We start from the raw sequence: 16,214 nt of genomic DNA, 5'->3' as shown, positions 1-16,214 counted from the left end.
CGCCATCATCAACATTGGTACATGTGTAGTATCTGCGACCTGGATCGGTTGTACTGTAAGACGTTGCTATCTGAGGTTGACTCCCACAGTAGCAGGTTTGTGGGAAACCGAATTCAACCTCAGGCTGCGGAGGGTAGACAAACTCCTGAGCGTTCACGTACTCTAACTGCGCTTGGTCTTGCTGAATCAGAGCTTCTATTTCATTGTTGTCACTGTCCGAGTCATCACCTCGATGCTCCTCAGACTGGGAAGGTTGGCTATAGCTGTAATCAAGACCCATGTTTAATGAAACCTGGAAAAATGTACAAGGTAAATATTAGACAGTTATTTAACAAAGATTCACATGTATTTATAATGATGGACATTCATTAATCAACACACCAAGTTAACATAATTGATTAATTTTTAAAGGTAGAGATACAAAGCAAGCAGAAAGTACAATAAAAACATAGACACCGTTGACATTAAAAACATAAACAGCAAAGTACTTATGACAGAAATAAAAAAAATAAAGTTCTTGCACAAAGGTTTTAAGACATGTTGTTTGAGATATTTCTCTAGAAATACTCGGCGAGAAGCTTGTTTTTGGCTACTTCTTCTCGCTCACTGAGTGGTTCGGTTTTGGCTAGGAGAGTGTCTAAGATGGCAAGCTTTGACAGTTTCTCTTTCCTATCCAAATCCACCTTCCTCATTTCCCAAACCTCCTTATACTCACCAACAGACTTCTCCATCGCATTGCTCCGTTTAGCTTTTGTGTCCTTTACACCTTCTGGTCGTATCTCTTGTTCACCAACACTTGTGGTTGATGTTTGGGAATTTGGTTGAACGGTTTTCCTCTTTGAACTTCCAGAAGCTTTAGTGCAGTTGAGGTTAAGCCATCTCTGCTCATACCTCAACACACACCACGCATGCTCCAGTGTAAATTTGGACTCCTGATCAGCGTAAAATATGTCATGGGCCACCTTGAGAACATCATTCTCATGCTGACCACTACTAATTTGTCGCTCCGCAGCCGCATATGCACCACAAAACTTGTTAGTTTGATCATTGATTTTCTGCCACCTCTGCCTATAATGGAGATGCTCGCAACTTTCACCAACATTCAAAGCCGCAAAGAAATAATCTCCTACTCGCTTCCAGAATGTCCCTGACTTTTGGTTATTGCCGACTATTGCATCTTTAGATGTGTTTAGCCAGGCATTAATCAGCTTCTCGTCCTCTGCAGGAGTCCATTTTGTCTCTTCCCACGCTCCACCGGTGTGTCTGTAGGTGGAGTTGGAGCATCTCCTTGTTGTGAACTGAATGGAGGGATCTGTGAAGATCCAGAATGAAAACTCTCATAAGGAGAGTTCTCATGATGAACACTTTCGTGTTGACTGTGAAGAAGGCCAATATAACCAGCAGACTGGCTATACGGATTCCTTGGATCCATAGAATTAAGAAGAGAGAAGTGATAAGAGAATAGAAGCCGGAATCTTTGAGAGTTATAGAAGAGAAGAGATAAAGATGATGGAGATTAAATCGTTATTTGGAAGGATGGTTTAATAGGTGAAACTTTAATTAACACTATCATAATGACCTAACAACAAAAGTACATCTCAGTTATTAGACATTACACAACCATAATAACCTAACTACCAAGTGCATTAACTACCTATCAAACCACCCTTGCAAACAAACTAGACTATCAATTCATAAGTGAAACAAGAGTTCAAGTCTATACGCTTTGGTTGCAAGCAAACTAGATATTTTTTTCATTTATGTCGCGCCTATTCATCACAGAAACAATATCTCAACCATTCATCACAGAAACAATAGTTCATGCCTACACGAGTTAATATACCAACTACATAACTTGGGAGCTGAAGAGAAAGTTAATTACCTTGAGCTTTGGACGAAATGGTTCTTTCTCTTCGAGCTGTTTACTAATAGAAACCGGGTTATTGTAGTTGAACCTCAGCTCACCTATTAACCTCATAATCAAAAGAACACACATATCAGTATCATCAAAACAGAACACGAACTATAATAACCACACTCTCTCAAAGACCTCTAGAGACGAAAAATTACTATCAGATTAATAACACAAACGAAAAAAATCTAGCAAAGCAAATCAAATGAACGAGTAAAAATTAGCCAATACTCCTAAATCGAATTTTGAAATCCCAACAAGGTAGATCGAAACACAAATAGATGGACTCGATTTTTGCATAGACACACAAATGTTTTCAATCACACAAACACAAAAATTAGCCAATACCCCTAAATCGATTTTCACTATCATACACAATAACACAAACGAAAAAAAAATTACATGCAAATCCCAACAAGGTAGATCGAAAACGAGAACCAAATACATGCAAATCATACGGAGGAGGAACACCTACCCTTTCACCTTCGAATCGCGGAATACGATGTTGATGAGAGAGGAGAACCGTCGACAGAACCGTCAACAGATCCGTCGAGAGAACCGTCGAGAGAACCGCCGAGAGAAAGGTCGAGAGATCCGTCGAGAGATCCAGAGTCGGGAGGAGATGTCTCGGGAGGAGATCCGTCAGGAGGAGAACCGTCAGAGAGGAGATGCGCCGTTGAGACTAAATCCCCCTTTCAATCGCCACAGAGAGAACGATTGTAGACTTGAACTCTTGTTTCACTTATGAATTGATAGTCTAGTTTGTTTGCAAGGGTGGTTTGATAGTTAGTTAATGCACTTGGTAGTTAGGTTATTATGGTTGTGTAATGTCTAATAACTGAGATGTACTTTTGTTGTTAGGTCATTATGATAGTGTTAATTAAAGTTTCACCTATTAAATCGTTCTATTAAACCATCCTTCCAAATAACGATTTAATCTCCATCATCTTTATCTCTTTTCTTCTATAACTCTCAAAGATTCCGGCTTCTATTCTCTTATCACTTCTCTCTTCTTAATTCTATGGATCCAAGGAATCCGTATAGCCAGTCTGCTGGTTATATTGGCCTTCTTCACAGTCAACACGAAAGTGTTCATCATGAGAACTCTCCTTATGAGAGTTTTCATTCTGGATCTTCACAGATCCCTCCATTCAGTTCACAACAAGGAGATGCTCCAACTCCACCTACAGACACACCGGTGGAGCGTGGGAAGAGACATAAATGGACTCCTGCAGAGGACGAGAAGCTGATTAGTGCCTGGCTAAACACATCTAAAGATGCAATAGTCGGCAATAACCAAAAGTCAGGGACATTCTGGAAGCGAGTAGGAGATTATTTCTTTGCGGCTCTGAATGTTGGTGAAAGTTGCGAGCATCTCCATTATAGGCAGAGGTGGCAGAAAATCAATGATCAAACTAACAAGTTTTGTGGTGCATATGCGGCGGCGGAGCGACAAATTAGTAGTGGTCAGCATGAGAATGATGTTCTCAAGGTGGCCCATGACATATTTTACGCTGATCAGGAGTCCAAATTTACACTGGAGCATGCGTGGTGTGTGTTGAGGTATGAGCAGAAATGGCTTAACCTCAACTGCACTAAAGCTTCTGGAAGTTCAAAGAGGAAAACCGTTCAACCAAATTCCCAAACATCAACCACAAGTGTTGGTGAACAAGAGATACGACCAGAAGGTGTAAAGGCCGCAAAAGCTAAACGGAGCAATGCGATGGGGAAGTCTGTTGGTGAGTATAAGGAGGTTTGGGAAATGAGGAAGGTGGATTTGGATAGGAAAGAGAAACTGTCAAAGCTTGCCATCTTAGACACTCTCCTAGCCAAAACCGAACCACTCAGTGAGCGAGAAGAAGTAGCCAAAAACAAGCTTCTCGCCGAGTATTTCTAGAGAAATATCTCAAACAATATGTCTTAAAACCTTTGTGCAAGAACTTTGTTTTTTTATTTCTGTCATAAGTACTTTGCTGTTTATGTTTTTAATGTCAACGGTGTCTATGTTTTTATTGTACTTTCTGCTTGCTTTGTATCTCTACCTTTATAAATTAATCAATTATGTTAACTTGCTGTGTTGATTAATGAATGTCCATCATTATAAATACATGTGAATCTTTGTTAAATAACTGTCTAATATTTACCTTGTACATTTTTCCAGGTTTCATTAAACATGGGTCCTGATTACAGTTATAGCCAACCTTCCCAGTCTGAGGAGCATCGAGGTGATGACTCGGACAGTGACAACAATGAAATAGAAGCTCTGATTCAGCAAGACCAAGCGTAGTTAGAGTACGTGAACGCTCAGGAGTTTGTCTACCCTCCGCAGCCTGAGGTTGAATTCGGTTTCCCACAAACCTGCTACTGTGGGAGTCAACCTCAGATAGCAACGTCTTACAGTACAACCGATCCAGGTCGCAGATACTACACATGTACCAATGTTGATGATGGCGAGTGTCATGTATGGAAATGGTGGGATGAGGCTGTAATGGAGGAGATGAGAGCCAGGGATAGACAGACACTTCAGTTAGCCGAGAAGGTAGACTCTCTGAACTTCTTGAGTGACTATGAGACTGACCAGAAGCTTGTTAGACTAGAGAACATGGTGTGTGAGTTGGCCAAGAATAAATCAAGGTCTAGCTTTGATTACTTTGTTGCGGTTATGGTTATGGTGTTAATTTTCATAGGTATCGTCCTCATCTTTATCTAATGTGTTATGGTTCTCGTTATGGTTTAGTAGCGAACTCGGATTAGTAATGAACTATGTGTAATGTGTAATGAGAACAATGGAATGTGTACTTGTATTTCGATCATTTCATGTCTCGTGACTCAAATAATTTGATATTGTACAAGCTCATGACTCAGGTAAAATCTTACTGTAAGCTCGTGATATTGTACAAGCTCGTGACTCAAATAATTTGATATTGTACAAGCTCGTGACTCAAGATGTACGAAAGGTTCACAAGAGAAACAATATACAATCACAAGATATGAACTTCTTGAGCCTATAAGTAAGAGTTCTCATATTCTCGTTTAAATCACAACTTCTCTACTTCTCATATCAAAAACTTCTCTACTACTCTGATTAAAAGTCACAAATTTTTTTTCATTCCAAATGGCATCTTCTTCCCATTATCATTACCACAAAGATGATGATGCTGAATTCGAATCTATGTTTGAAGATTTTTTAGAAATTCCAGATATTATTTCCGAACCAAAAGAGCGAAAAAAACGTATTTTTATTGAGAGAAACCGGGAAGAAGGCCACATAAAGCTTTGGAATGATTATTTTAGCGAGATCCCGACATTCCCGCAACATATATTCCGGAGACGGTTTCGAATGAACAAGACTTTGTTCTTGCGTATTGTGCATAGACTCTCCCAAGAAGTTGAGTATTTCCAACCAAGAGAAGATGCAGCAATTCGACAATTGGCGTATGGTGGTGGGGCTGATACCGTTGACGAATATGTCCGACTAGGTGAAACAACAGCTAGAATATGTTTGCACCATTTTACCGCCGGAATCATCCAACTTTTTGGCGATGAATACCTAAGACGTCCCACACCGGAGGATCTGCAAAGACTACTATATATTGGAGAACAACTTGGATTCCCAGGGATGGTTAGAAGCATCGACTGTATGCATTGGGAGTGGAAGAATTGCCCAGCATCTTGGAAAGGAATGTATTCACGAGGAACCGGAAAACCAACAATTGTGTTGGAGGCGGTAGCTTCATACGACCTATGGATATGGCACGCGTTTTTTGGAGCTCCAGATACTATGAACGATCTTAACATTCTTGATCGATCACCTGTTTTTGATGACATTATTAACGGAGTAGCCCCACAAGTAAACTTCTATGTAAATGGTAACCCGTACCATTTGGCATATTATCTCACGGATGGCATTTATCCGAACTAGGAGACTTTTATTCAGTCTATCCGACTCCCACAGAGTGACAAGCATTCATTATTTGCTAAAACCCAAGAAGCTGTGCGAAAGGATGTGGAGCGTGCCTTTGGAGTGCTGCAAGCTAGGTTTGCAGTCGTAAGAAACCCCTCTAATTTATAGGATAAGGACAAAATTGGAAATATTATGAGAGCATGTATCGTCCTCCATAATATGATTGTTGAGGATGAACGATCATCAGCCACTCAGTATGCGGTTGATGAATTTCAAGAAAGAGAAGAGGTGGATACATTTTCCGTCAATATGGCTTCAAATCTCGGCAATTCGATTGATCGTCGAACAAGCGTTCGGAATAGACAAGCCCATCACAATTTAAAAAACGATTTGATTGAAAATATATGGACTAAATTTGGACATCTTCCAAATAACATATAATTTATAAGTTTATATGAATTGAATAAAATGTTTGTTTCCTTTTATTTATTTATTTTTTTTTTTTTGTAATTTTCATATGTTTTCAATTTTAATGTTAAACTTCTCTTTTATATGTTGTATTTAAATGTTATCCTTTATATCTCATTACACATTAAAACAAAATTATTTACTAAGATACAAGACAAGTTATACCAATAATCTACAAAATTACAAATGTTCTTACATTTTGTCCCTAACTTAAAAATATTAATAAAATATCCTAAGGACTTATTTTTTGTCTCATCAATAATGTTTCCCTTAGAATGTAATAAAAACTTATAAACTGCTTTATACTCATATCTACATTACTTATTATGTACATATACACGCGTTTACATATCTACAAAATCCTGGTTGATCATATGTACACACTTGTTGGTGTACATCCGACCACAGTTTGTCAAAACACCAAACCTAGCAACAAGCTTCGACCTTTTCCATCATTCACCGCTCCCTCTTCAGTTTGCACCATCTCTGTAAAACAAACAGAAACCAGAAAGAAAACTTAGAGAACTTGGAAATCTAGAATCGCACCCCTAAATCGAAACTCTAATCTACAAATCAAAACCATAATGGGAGTTTTTCATAAATCTATAACCGCGCCCCCAAATCGAAACCCTAACACCTCACGCCAGTCTCTTACCAAACTCAAAAAATCGAAACCAGAAATCAAAACTCTAATCCCCAATCCGAAATCCAAATCGATGAAACTGGGAGGAAGAAAAGTATCTAACCTTTAGACTTGTCCTTTGAAGCTCTCCGCTTTTGAGACGACATCGTCTTCTCCGTCCGACAATCTTGTTCGTCTGCTTCTCCGTTCTTACACGTGTTCTTCGTTCGTCGGCTTCTCAGTTCTCCAATCTTGTTGGTCGTCGTCGAAAAAACGGTATGGGAAAAGTAAAATTAGGTTATCAGATTGGGGGAAAGTTGAAACAGATATTACGGGTTTACTTTTTTACGGGGACAATCTCAGATAATTAACCAAAACACACTACGTCCATGGAATCCACCAATCAGCTTCTCTTATTTTCAAATTTTAAACTCCCGAACCAGAGAAACCAGAAGAATATGTTATATTACAGATATGCCCATGCCTAGTTTGCCTTTTTTGAGGACAAAGACGACTTTAACCAACAAAAAGTGTCCTGGTAGCAACAACTGCTCTTTCTTGTAATAAAAACACAACAACTGCCTATATCTGTTATAATAGTAGATCAAATGGTCATAAAATGAGACATATATAAATTTTGTTAAAGTGTACTAGAATTAATATTGCATGTCGGATAAGAGGGGAGATGTGTGGCTGAGATTAATTCCCTCTTATTCTCTAGTTAGGTCAATAAGCTTTAGAGTTATAATTAGTGTATTTTAGTTAGGATTCAATAGGTTGTTGGAAGAAAGTGTGTGTGTAGCAATAAGTGACTTATTATGATATAAAAAGATAGAAAGTGACCCTGAGTGTAATTGTTTCTATATATATTTTGAATTTATATTCAACACACGTCATAATAAGAAAAAAATGGTTTAGTTTGTTGAAATTGTGGGTAACTGTGTAAACAACCATCAAAAAACTATTCTGGTAGTTGTAACTGTCTTAGAGTGTAATAAAAAACATAAAACTGACCATGAATGTAAATCACTCTAAGTTGTTGGTCGAGTGATAAAGGAGTGTCTAATATGTATTCGTGGATTTAATTCTCGTTGATAGAGACTATATTTACATTGTTTGAGTACTAATAAAGAAGTGAAACCACATTTTCGCCAAAAGAGTATATAAGAATGAAACTGCGAGGAAAAAGACTAGTTATTTCGAAGTAAAAAGTGAACAAAGCAACTTTATCATACATAAAAGATTTGTTTCCCTCGAATGAGCTCACGGGAGTAATGTACATTATACAGTACCCCAAAAATACACTCTCCCATCAAAACTAAGTATTAAACAACTAACATTATTTTAAAAGTAATTGTATTAAATCACATAAGCACACAAGTGTTTGGTTCCTCCACCACAACTCTAGAATTCCCGTATGGCTGATAGTGCGAATTCGCAAAGGAAGAATGATATTGGTACGGGTAGTTCATATGCGTAACTGGAAAGGCAACAATTTCTGCCGGTTTAACCGTATCAGGTTTAGCTGGAGCCGGTTTCGCCGGTTCAGGCTTTTTCTCAGGTGGTTTAACAACTTCAACCGAAACGATTTCTGCATTACACAGTTTCCTTAGCTTCATCACGAGAACCGGTGTATCAACTTCTCCAACTACTGTCATTTTCCCTGTTTTGTCATCCATTGTTATCGAAGTTACCCCTTGAGATCGAGAGACGGTCACAAACGCTTTCTTCCTGATTCTCTCATCGTGGACACTCAATTGCAACACAGCTTTCTGTAATTTCAAACTTGAGATCAGTATGGTTATAATTGTATATTTATGAAATAAGTTTGACTAAATGGTTTATATATATAACGATCAATCAAAGATCATTAAGTTAAATATAATTATTTTCAGATAGAAAAAATATGAAAGAAAAGGATACCTTAGCGGTCATGGCTGAAGAATACTAGAGTAAAGCTTGAGAAATTTCCGATATATTTATCAAAGAAAGAACGATATGAGGTATGGCTTGCGTCTTGCGATGTTGAACCTTCTTGATGACAATTGCAAGCAATAAGATATCCACTATATAGAAATTGCATAGGAAACTACCAGGAATCTAATACTATGACCCACATAGTTTTTTCTATTTTTAAATACAAAAAAGCATTTGTCCAAAAAAGATAATAATAATAATAACAAAAAAGCATTGCGACGACCATTAAAAGAGTAACGGAGTCAACGACGTAAGCAACTTATAGCTAGTATTGTTTCTCGTATGTGGTTGAAAAGTATAATAAATCCAACGACGCAACGACGAAAGCAACGGGAAATGTGTTGACTGCTCATTTGGTCGCTTATACGACCTGGCCGACGTTGATTTGTGACCTTGTTGACCTATTTGGTCATGTAAGAACTTGTGAAGCAAGTTCTCTAGATTTTGTTCAAGAGATCAGTTTTATAACATCCAAACGAACACTGGATACTGGAATCAAACTGAGATTGACGTCACAAACACAAATATTCCACAAAAAATTAATGATCTTGGATTTTAATTTGTGTTTGGTTAATTAGATATTTTGCTTATTCATTATGAGGAAACATAAATCCAGGTAAAGAAAATTAACATATTGAAATAATTTTACAATTACGTGGTATGTTATGAAAATGCCACTGATTTATAACGAGAAAATGGGTTTTTAAATCCTCAACTATTTGAAATCAGCATTTTTAATACTCAACTATCATTTGTGCGATTTAATCTCGAAATCATGGTTGAATGCGCAAAATTAGACTTAAAAAGGTCAAACGTTAATTTTAAGGGCAATTCTCTTAAATAAACTATTTTCAAGTTTTGATCACAAAAATATACTACAAGGAAGAAAATGACAAAAATGTTTCATTTAATAGGTAAAAGGACTTTAATACCCTAGATATATAAAAAAAATAAAAAAAATAATATTTTTTTTATATAGTTTTAGATTATATGTTTTCAAATTCGAACTTTTTATAAAAAATTTTTTGAATTTTTTTTTCAAATTTTTTTTGTAATTCGAAAATACTTTTTGAAACTATTTTTAACATTTTTATTTTAAAAATTTTATATTTATTTTTTATTTTATCAAATTTAAATCTTAATCTCAAATCCCCACTCCTTAACTTTAAACCCTAAGGTTTGTATTAGTTGACCCTAAGGATATAAGTGTATATTACCTCTTTAATATTTTGGTCATTTTGATCCTTAGAGTCTATGTTTGTGACATAAACTTTTTATGTGATATCCTAGAGTATTTCTCTAATTTTAAATATAAGCGTTAACTGCAATCAGAAAAGTGATCAAGTTTTGCTTTTAAAACCCCAAAATCCCTAAAATTGTTTCACTTTATGCTACTCCGAGTGAGAGGAAGTGATTCACGGCGACTGAGAAATAAACAAGTGTACTTCCGGTGAGAGGATGGTGAAAACCTACTTTGGAACTAGTGGTAGAAGTTGGGAAATTTTATTGATTTGAGGACCATCCAGAATTTCAATTCCGATAGAGAGTGAAAGGTAAACGAATAAGCTTTGTTGAATCATGTCCGAGTTCCAAAGTAGGTTTTTACCATCCTCTCACTGGAAGTACATTTGTTTAATCTTTGGTCACCGTGAATCGCTTCTTTGCACTTAGAATCGCATAAAAATCGATTTTAAGGATTTTAGAGTTTTGAAAGCCAAACTCGATCCATTTTCTAATTACAATTAACGTTTTTGTCTAGTAATTAACATTTAACATTTCTAAGTCTAATTTTGTGCAGTCAACTAATGACTTCGGGATTAAATATGCAAGTGATAGGTAAGTATTAAAATACTGATTTCAAATAGTTGGAGATCTAAAAGTCCATTTTCGAGATTTATAACTATGACTAGAGTTTTAATGGTAGTTTGGTCATTTTAATACAATGCACCAATGCACATTAGATTATTCTACCACTAAATGATATCTTTTATTTTTTTCTATATTTATGTTTTACTATAAAAAATATTAGTTTAAAAAAAATATTTTTTAAATAACAAACTATTCATAATTATTATCAAAATACTATTAATAAATATTGATTCACTTTTTTTTTGTTTTAAAAAATGAAAATAAAATATTTTTTATAATATTTAAATTATCAAATGGATAAAAAAAATTTTCAATATTTAGTAATTTTACAAGAAATTATTATAATAAATTATAATTTTTGATAAATTGAGCATACTGTAAAGTAAAATCCTATAGTTTTACCTTAAACAAATGCTGCTATCACCAAAAAAAAACTGGCCTACACATAAACAGAAATAAAGTTAAATATTTAAATTTTAGTAAGTTAAATTTGGATTTTAGTAAGTTAAATTTGATAGGTAATTGTTATGCGATTTATAAGCGTATGTAAGAATCTAGTCTATAATGAGTCTTAGAAATTTGAAGTCTAGTAATATTGGTTTATAGATTCTTAAATTCTCATTAAAATCTTGTGTTACTAGTTTGATGATTCTATAATTTTATACAAAATTATTTGTTATTCAAAAAGTTGGGAAATTGCCACAAATACCACATTCATAGTATCACTTTTCATGTTTACACTAATCACTTTTACCCTCACTTTTAATGAAGGGTAAAATATAATTATACCCTTAGGTAGGGGTGTCAAAATGGGTCAAATGGGTCAACCCAACCTATAACCCAAATGGGTTTACTGTTAATGGGTCATGGGTCAACTCAACCCGTCCATGACCCATTAAATTAAATAGGTTAGATGGGTTAATGGTTGACCCATCAACCCAACATCTTTATCAACCCAACATCTTTATAATGAATTATTTTTAAGTTAAGACCAAGTTGATCGAAATGAGAAAACTTTTTTTGTGGTTTTGGCGGAAAAACGCATTTTTGCGGGAAAATGAGTTTTTGCAGTTTCGGCGGGAAAACGTGTTTTGCAGTTTTGGCGGGAAAGCGCGTTTTGTGGTTTTAGTGGAAAATGTGTTTTTGCGGTTTTGGAGGGACAACACTTTTTGGGTTTTGGCGTAAAAACGCGTTTTTACGGGAAAATGCGTTTTTGCGGGAAAAACGCGTTTTTACGGAAAAACGTGTTTTTGCGGGAAAACGCGTTTTTGCGGGAAAACGTGTTTTTGCAGGAAATTGCGTTTTTGCGGTTTTGGAGGGAAAACACATTTTTAGGATTTGGCGGGAAAATGCGTTTTTACGGGAAAACGTGATTTTGCGGGAAAATGCGTTTTTGCGGGAAAACGCGTTTTTGCGGGAAAACACGTTTTTGCGGGAAACGCGTTTTTGCGGGAAAACACGTTTTTGCGGGAAACGCGTTTTTGCGGGAAAACACGTTTTTGCGGGAAACGCGTTTTTGCGGGAAACGTGTTTTTGCGGGAAAACGCGTTTTTGCAGGAAAACGCGTTTTGCGGAAAATTGCGTTTTTGCGGTTTTGGCAGAAAAATGCGTTTTTGCGGTTTTGGCGGTAAAACGCGTTTTTGCGGTTTTGCGGGAAAACAAATTTTTACGGTTTTGCGGAAAAAATGAGTTTTTGTGGTTTTTGCGGAAAAATGCGTTTTTTGCGGTTTTGGCAGGAAAACGCGTTTTTGCGGTTTTGGCGGGAAAACGCGTTTTTGCGGTTTTAGCTGAAAAACGTATTTTCGCGGTTTTAGTGGAAAAACTTATTTTTGCGGTTTTGCCGGGAAACGTATTTTACCACCGAATAAATGATTGAACTTTTGAGAAACTCATGATTTTCCAATTCTATCAAACCTTAGAATTGGGTGGTTTACTCACGGTTTTTTTAATTGCAAACAAAATGGGTCAGAGTTGACTCAACCCAATAAACCCATTAACTTGTTAACCCATTAACATATTAATCTATTAACCTATTAACCCATTAATCCATTGGATCAAAAATAAACAGTTCATTTGGGTTAATGAGTCAATTTGGGTTGGGTCAACCCATGGGTCATGACCAATTTTGACACCCCTACCCTTAGGGTTAACTAATCTAGCCTTAGGGTTTAGAGTTGAGGGGTGGGGTATGGTTTTTGGAATGTGAAATTTATGATTCTAATAAATATATAAATACTTAAAAAATATATATAAAATAGTTTCAAACATAATTTTCGTTTTTCAAAAACAAATTTGAAAAAAAAATAAAAAAAAAATCGAAAAAAATAAAAAAAAAAATTTATCAAAAAGTTCGAATTTGAAAAAGTATAATTCGAAAACATAAAAAAAAATTACATTTTTTTATTTAAATAATGATTTATTATATATATAAATAACAAGGGCATAAGAGTCTTTTGCTACTTAATGAAGAAGGTATTTTTGAAAATGTCTCATTAGTGGTGGTAAAAATGAAAAGTGGTACCATGAAAGTGGTAAACATGTAATTTTCCCCAAAAAGTTTAGATTTAAATGATTCTACAAATCTATTAAAATAAATGTTATTGGAAGTTGAATTCTTAACATTTTCACTCACAAAACAAGATTTTGAGAATACTACATGTTTTCCTTGAATTCTTATAATTATTAAATTACTTTATTTTTATAGATTTTCACAATATACAAAATTTTCTATAATTTTTTCTAAATTTAACAAATCTCTCAACTTTTAAAATCAACAAACTCTATAGAAATCTAAGTCCCACTAACACCCCCCTTAAAATAGAAGTCATGACTTTTTTCATGTGTGATTTTTTATTTGGACCATTCCTAAGAAATTTAATATATTTTACATAAGTTAATTATAATATCTTTTAATATTTTATTTTTATTTGAATTATTATTAAATCTTAAAGAAATGTCTAACAAAATCTTTCAAATATATTTTTAGAATATATTTTTAGAATATATTTTCGAAATTAGTTAATTAAATTTTTAATTATCACAAAGTATAATTAAAAACTAAATTTTAATTTAGTTTTGATTGTAAATAAAATAATAATTATATAAAATACTTTTAATAATATTTTAATGATAATAACAATTTTTAATTGATTTAATTTTCAAAACTAAATTTAAGAAATATTTTAAAATATGTTTTTATAATAAATGTTCATTATATTTTTAATTTAAAAGTAAAAATATTTTATCTATTTAGCATATAAATTATGACTTAATTCATATGCAATTTTTTTTCTATTTAGACCATTTAAAAGTCATACTTTTAGATGTTTAATACAATTAATTTGCACCTCCCTTCATAGATGAAATATTTGATCTTTATTCCTGTCGTATATATAAGACTTCAGTCTACTGTTTTTAACGTTTGTGTATTCTCATGAGTTAAAAACTAATTCGTTTTATTATTTAAACAACTATACAAAATGGTTTAATTAATCACTATATACCAAATTCATTATTATGTAATTTCAACTTAATTTGATTTCCACATAGATTTTAAATTTAGAAATAAAACAAAATTATGTAAATCAGTATTTTTAACTAATAATGTTTTCAAAATAAATTTTGTTTACAAAAATACAAAATTAGAAATTTTATAGTAATAATATTATACGCCACAAAAATATTATTATAAAATTAGATAATATATAACACCAAATTATATTAATCTATTTATATATTTTATTGTATAACATAAAATATTTGATTATTAGAAAAAAATCATAGGTCGTGCAGATCAAAATCTAGTTATAAACTTATAATTAAACCAAAGTTCAGTCAGATTCGCAACATTGCGAGGAAAGATCATGAAATGGGCACTATTGGACCCTAAAGATCATCCTTATACGATTTAAAGTTCATTCGAGTAAAACAGTGTGACAAGCATACATGTCTTTGTATATATATATTAAGTATAGTCATAAACCACATTCAAATAAAAATCAACTTATATAGCTCGTCTCGTAGGTATCTCGGTTTAACATTAAACTCTGTCGAATGGAAAGATAACAAATCATTATGGAAAAAAGCCCTCACCTTCGCTTAAGAGACGAATTATAAGATGGGGAATTTTCATATGGAGAAGACGCGAAGGGTGTTGTCCCATCAGCAATGATGGCCGATTAGAGTAATATCACGGTGGTTCAGGATGGGAGTGAAGCTACGATTTCAGGATTGAGTAGCGTGACACGCAAGAGGCTTGATTCACCTCCTTGTAACTCGTCCATGGCAAGGATCTAGGCTAACCGCGGTAACTAAGGTGAAGGCCAATGGCCTAACAAGTAGGGATGTAGGGGTTTTGATGACGGTCCATGGTTTAGTGACTTGCGGTGCAAGTCTGATCAGTTTTGCTTTTTAACCATTGACTCCTTGAGGCGAGGGGAAGCAGCTCTAGCGTTTTAAGATTGAAGCCTCTCAGCTTGCTTCCTCTTCTTGGCTCAGTTGAGGCGACGTGATGGATGGACATGGCAGTTCAACGAGGTGTCAGCAGCGTTAGGTTTCTAGCTAGATCTAGGCTTTTGTTTGTCTCTTGGCTTTGGAGAAGTGATTATGTCTATTTATACACGTCCAAGGCTTTAGAAGAAAGGAAAGATAAAATATAGGCAACAGACAAGACTTGACTAAAACAAACCGGTTCAAAATCGAGATAGTTGTATTAGATAATGACATTCTACCCCCATGAGTACTCTATGAAATATTCACATCACAAAGAATCACATCGTGTACGCTGGTGTGGGTGAGTTTCATATATCAATTTACATCACATCTTTAGAGAAGAAAAGTTCAACCCATAATGTGCTTTTCGTTGTTTTTTTGTTGTCTTAACCCTCAAGCTCCAGTTTAGCGTTGTAATATATTCTGGTGCAGTAATTACACAAGACCTTGCTGTGGGATTTTGAAAAATTTCCCAAATTGGGAAGAGCAAAGAGTTTGCAACGCTAATGTCTCTACAGTCTGGCCAATAACATTTGCTTAAAAGTGTAAAACGAATCTTTGCCTCAATCTTTCTATAGTTATCTTATTTTCTTCTAGTTTTTGTTTGTCGAAGTTTCGTTCATATAATGATGGAAGTCAAATGATTTGGGAGGTAACCAACATGAAAAACAGAGTAAACAAAGTATCATGAAGACAGGTCTGGCCCAGAACAATTATGGGGTCGAAGAAAAAGAAGAAAATAATTGAGCTTATTACGGCCCTGTTCGTTTCTCTATTAAGACGCTGCATCTGGAAATTAGCATTGTTGTTCATTTAGACACTATGTCACTATAATGCAGAATTTAAATGTAGCATAGATAAAATCTTGCACAGGTTTTAGAGCTTCATTGACTTTGATCGGCGACCATTACAAACCCGCTTTGGTAAAGTATCGAGCTTCATTGAAAGTTGAGGATGCAGCGGCGATGAGG

The 16,214-nt window shown here is 34.7% G+C and overlaps 4 protein-coding genes across 4 annotated transcripts; 2 read left to right on the top strand and 2 right to left on the bottom strand.

The window, feature by feature from the left end:
- Positions 1-557: 557 nt before the first annotated feature.
- Positions 558-1,432, bottom strand: LOC103846081 (glutathione S-transferase T3-like). Its single transcript, XM_033282888.1, has 2 exons — positions 1,399-1,432; positions 558-1,312 (listed from the first exon to the last, which is right to left on the bottom strand). The coding sequence occupies exons 1-2, from the start codon at positions 1,430-1,432 to the stop codon at positions 558-560; spliced, it is 789 nt and encodes a 262-aa protein (XP_033138779.1).
- A 1,501-nt stretch (positions 1,433-2,933) lies between these two features.
- LOC103846079 (glutathione S-transferase T2-like) lies at positions 2,934-3,809 on the top strand. Its single transcript, XM_009122999.2, has one exon. The coding sequence runs from the start codon at positions 2,934-2,936 to the stop codon at positions 3,807-3,809; it is 876 nt and encodes a 291-aa protein (XP_009121247.2).
- Positions 3,810-5,252: 1,443 nt separating this feature from the next.
- Positions 5,253-5,834, top strand: LOC117129314. The gene has a single exon (XM_033282887.1). It carries the CDS (start codon positions 5,253-5,255, stop codon positions 5,832-5,834), a length of 582 nt encoding a protein of 193 aa, XP_033138778.1.
- A 2,242-nt stretch (positions 5,835-8,076) lies between these two features.
- Positions 8,077-16,207, bottom strand: LOC117125773 (heavy metal-associated isoprenylated plant protein 13). Its single transcript, XM_033281907.1, has 3 exons — positions 14,845-16,207; positions 8,830-8,937; positions 8,077-8,678 (listed from the first exon to the last, which is right to left on the bottom strand). The coding sequence occupies exons 2-3, from the start codon at positions 8,839-8,841 to the stop codon at positions 8,271-8,273; spliced, it is 420 nt and encodes a 139-aa protein (XP_033137798.1). The 5' UTR covers positions 8,842-8,937; positions 14,845-16,207; the 3' UTR covers positions 8,077-8,270.
- Between the last annotated feature and the right edge of the window lie 7 nt (positions 16,208-16,214).

Source organism: Brassica rapa, chromosome A10, assembly GCF_000309985.2.
Source record: "Brassica rapa cultivar Chiifu-401-42 chromosome A10, CAAS_Brap_v3.01, whole genome shotgun sequence".
Lineage (NCBI taxonomy): Eukaryota > Viridiplantae > Streptophyta > Magnoliopsida > Brassicales > Brassicaceae > Brassica > Brassica rapa.
Note: the sequence above shows the minus strand (reverse complement) of the source record. Positions and strands in the feature narration are given on the sequence as shown.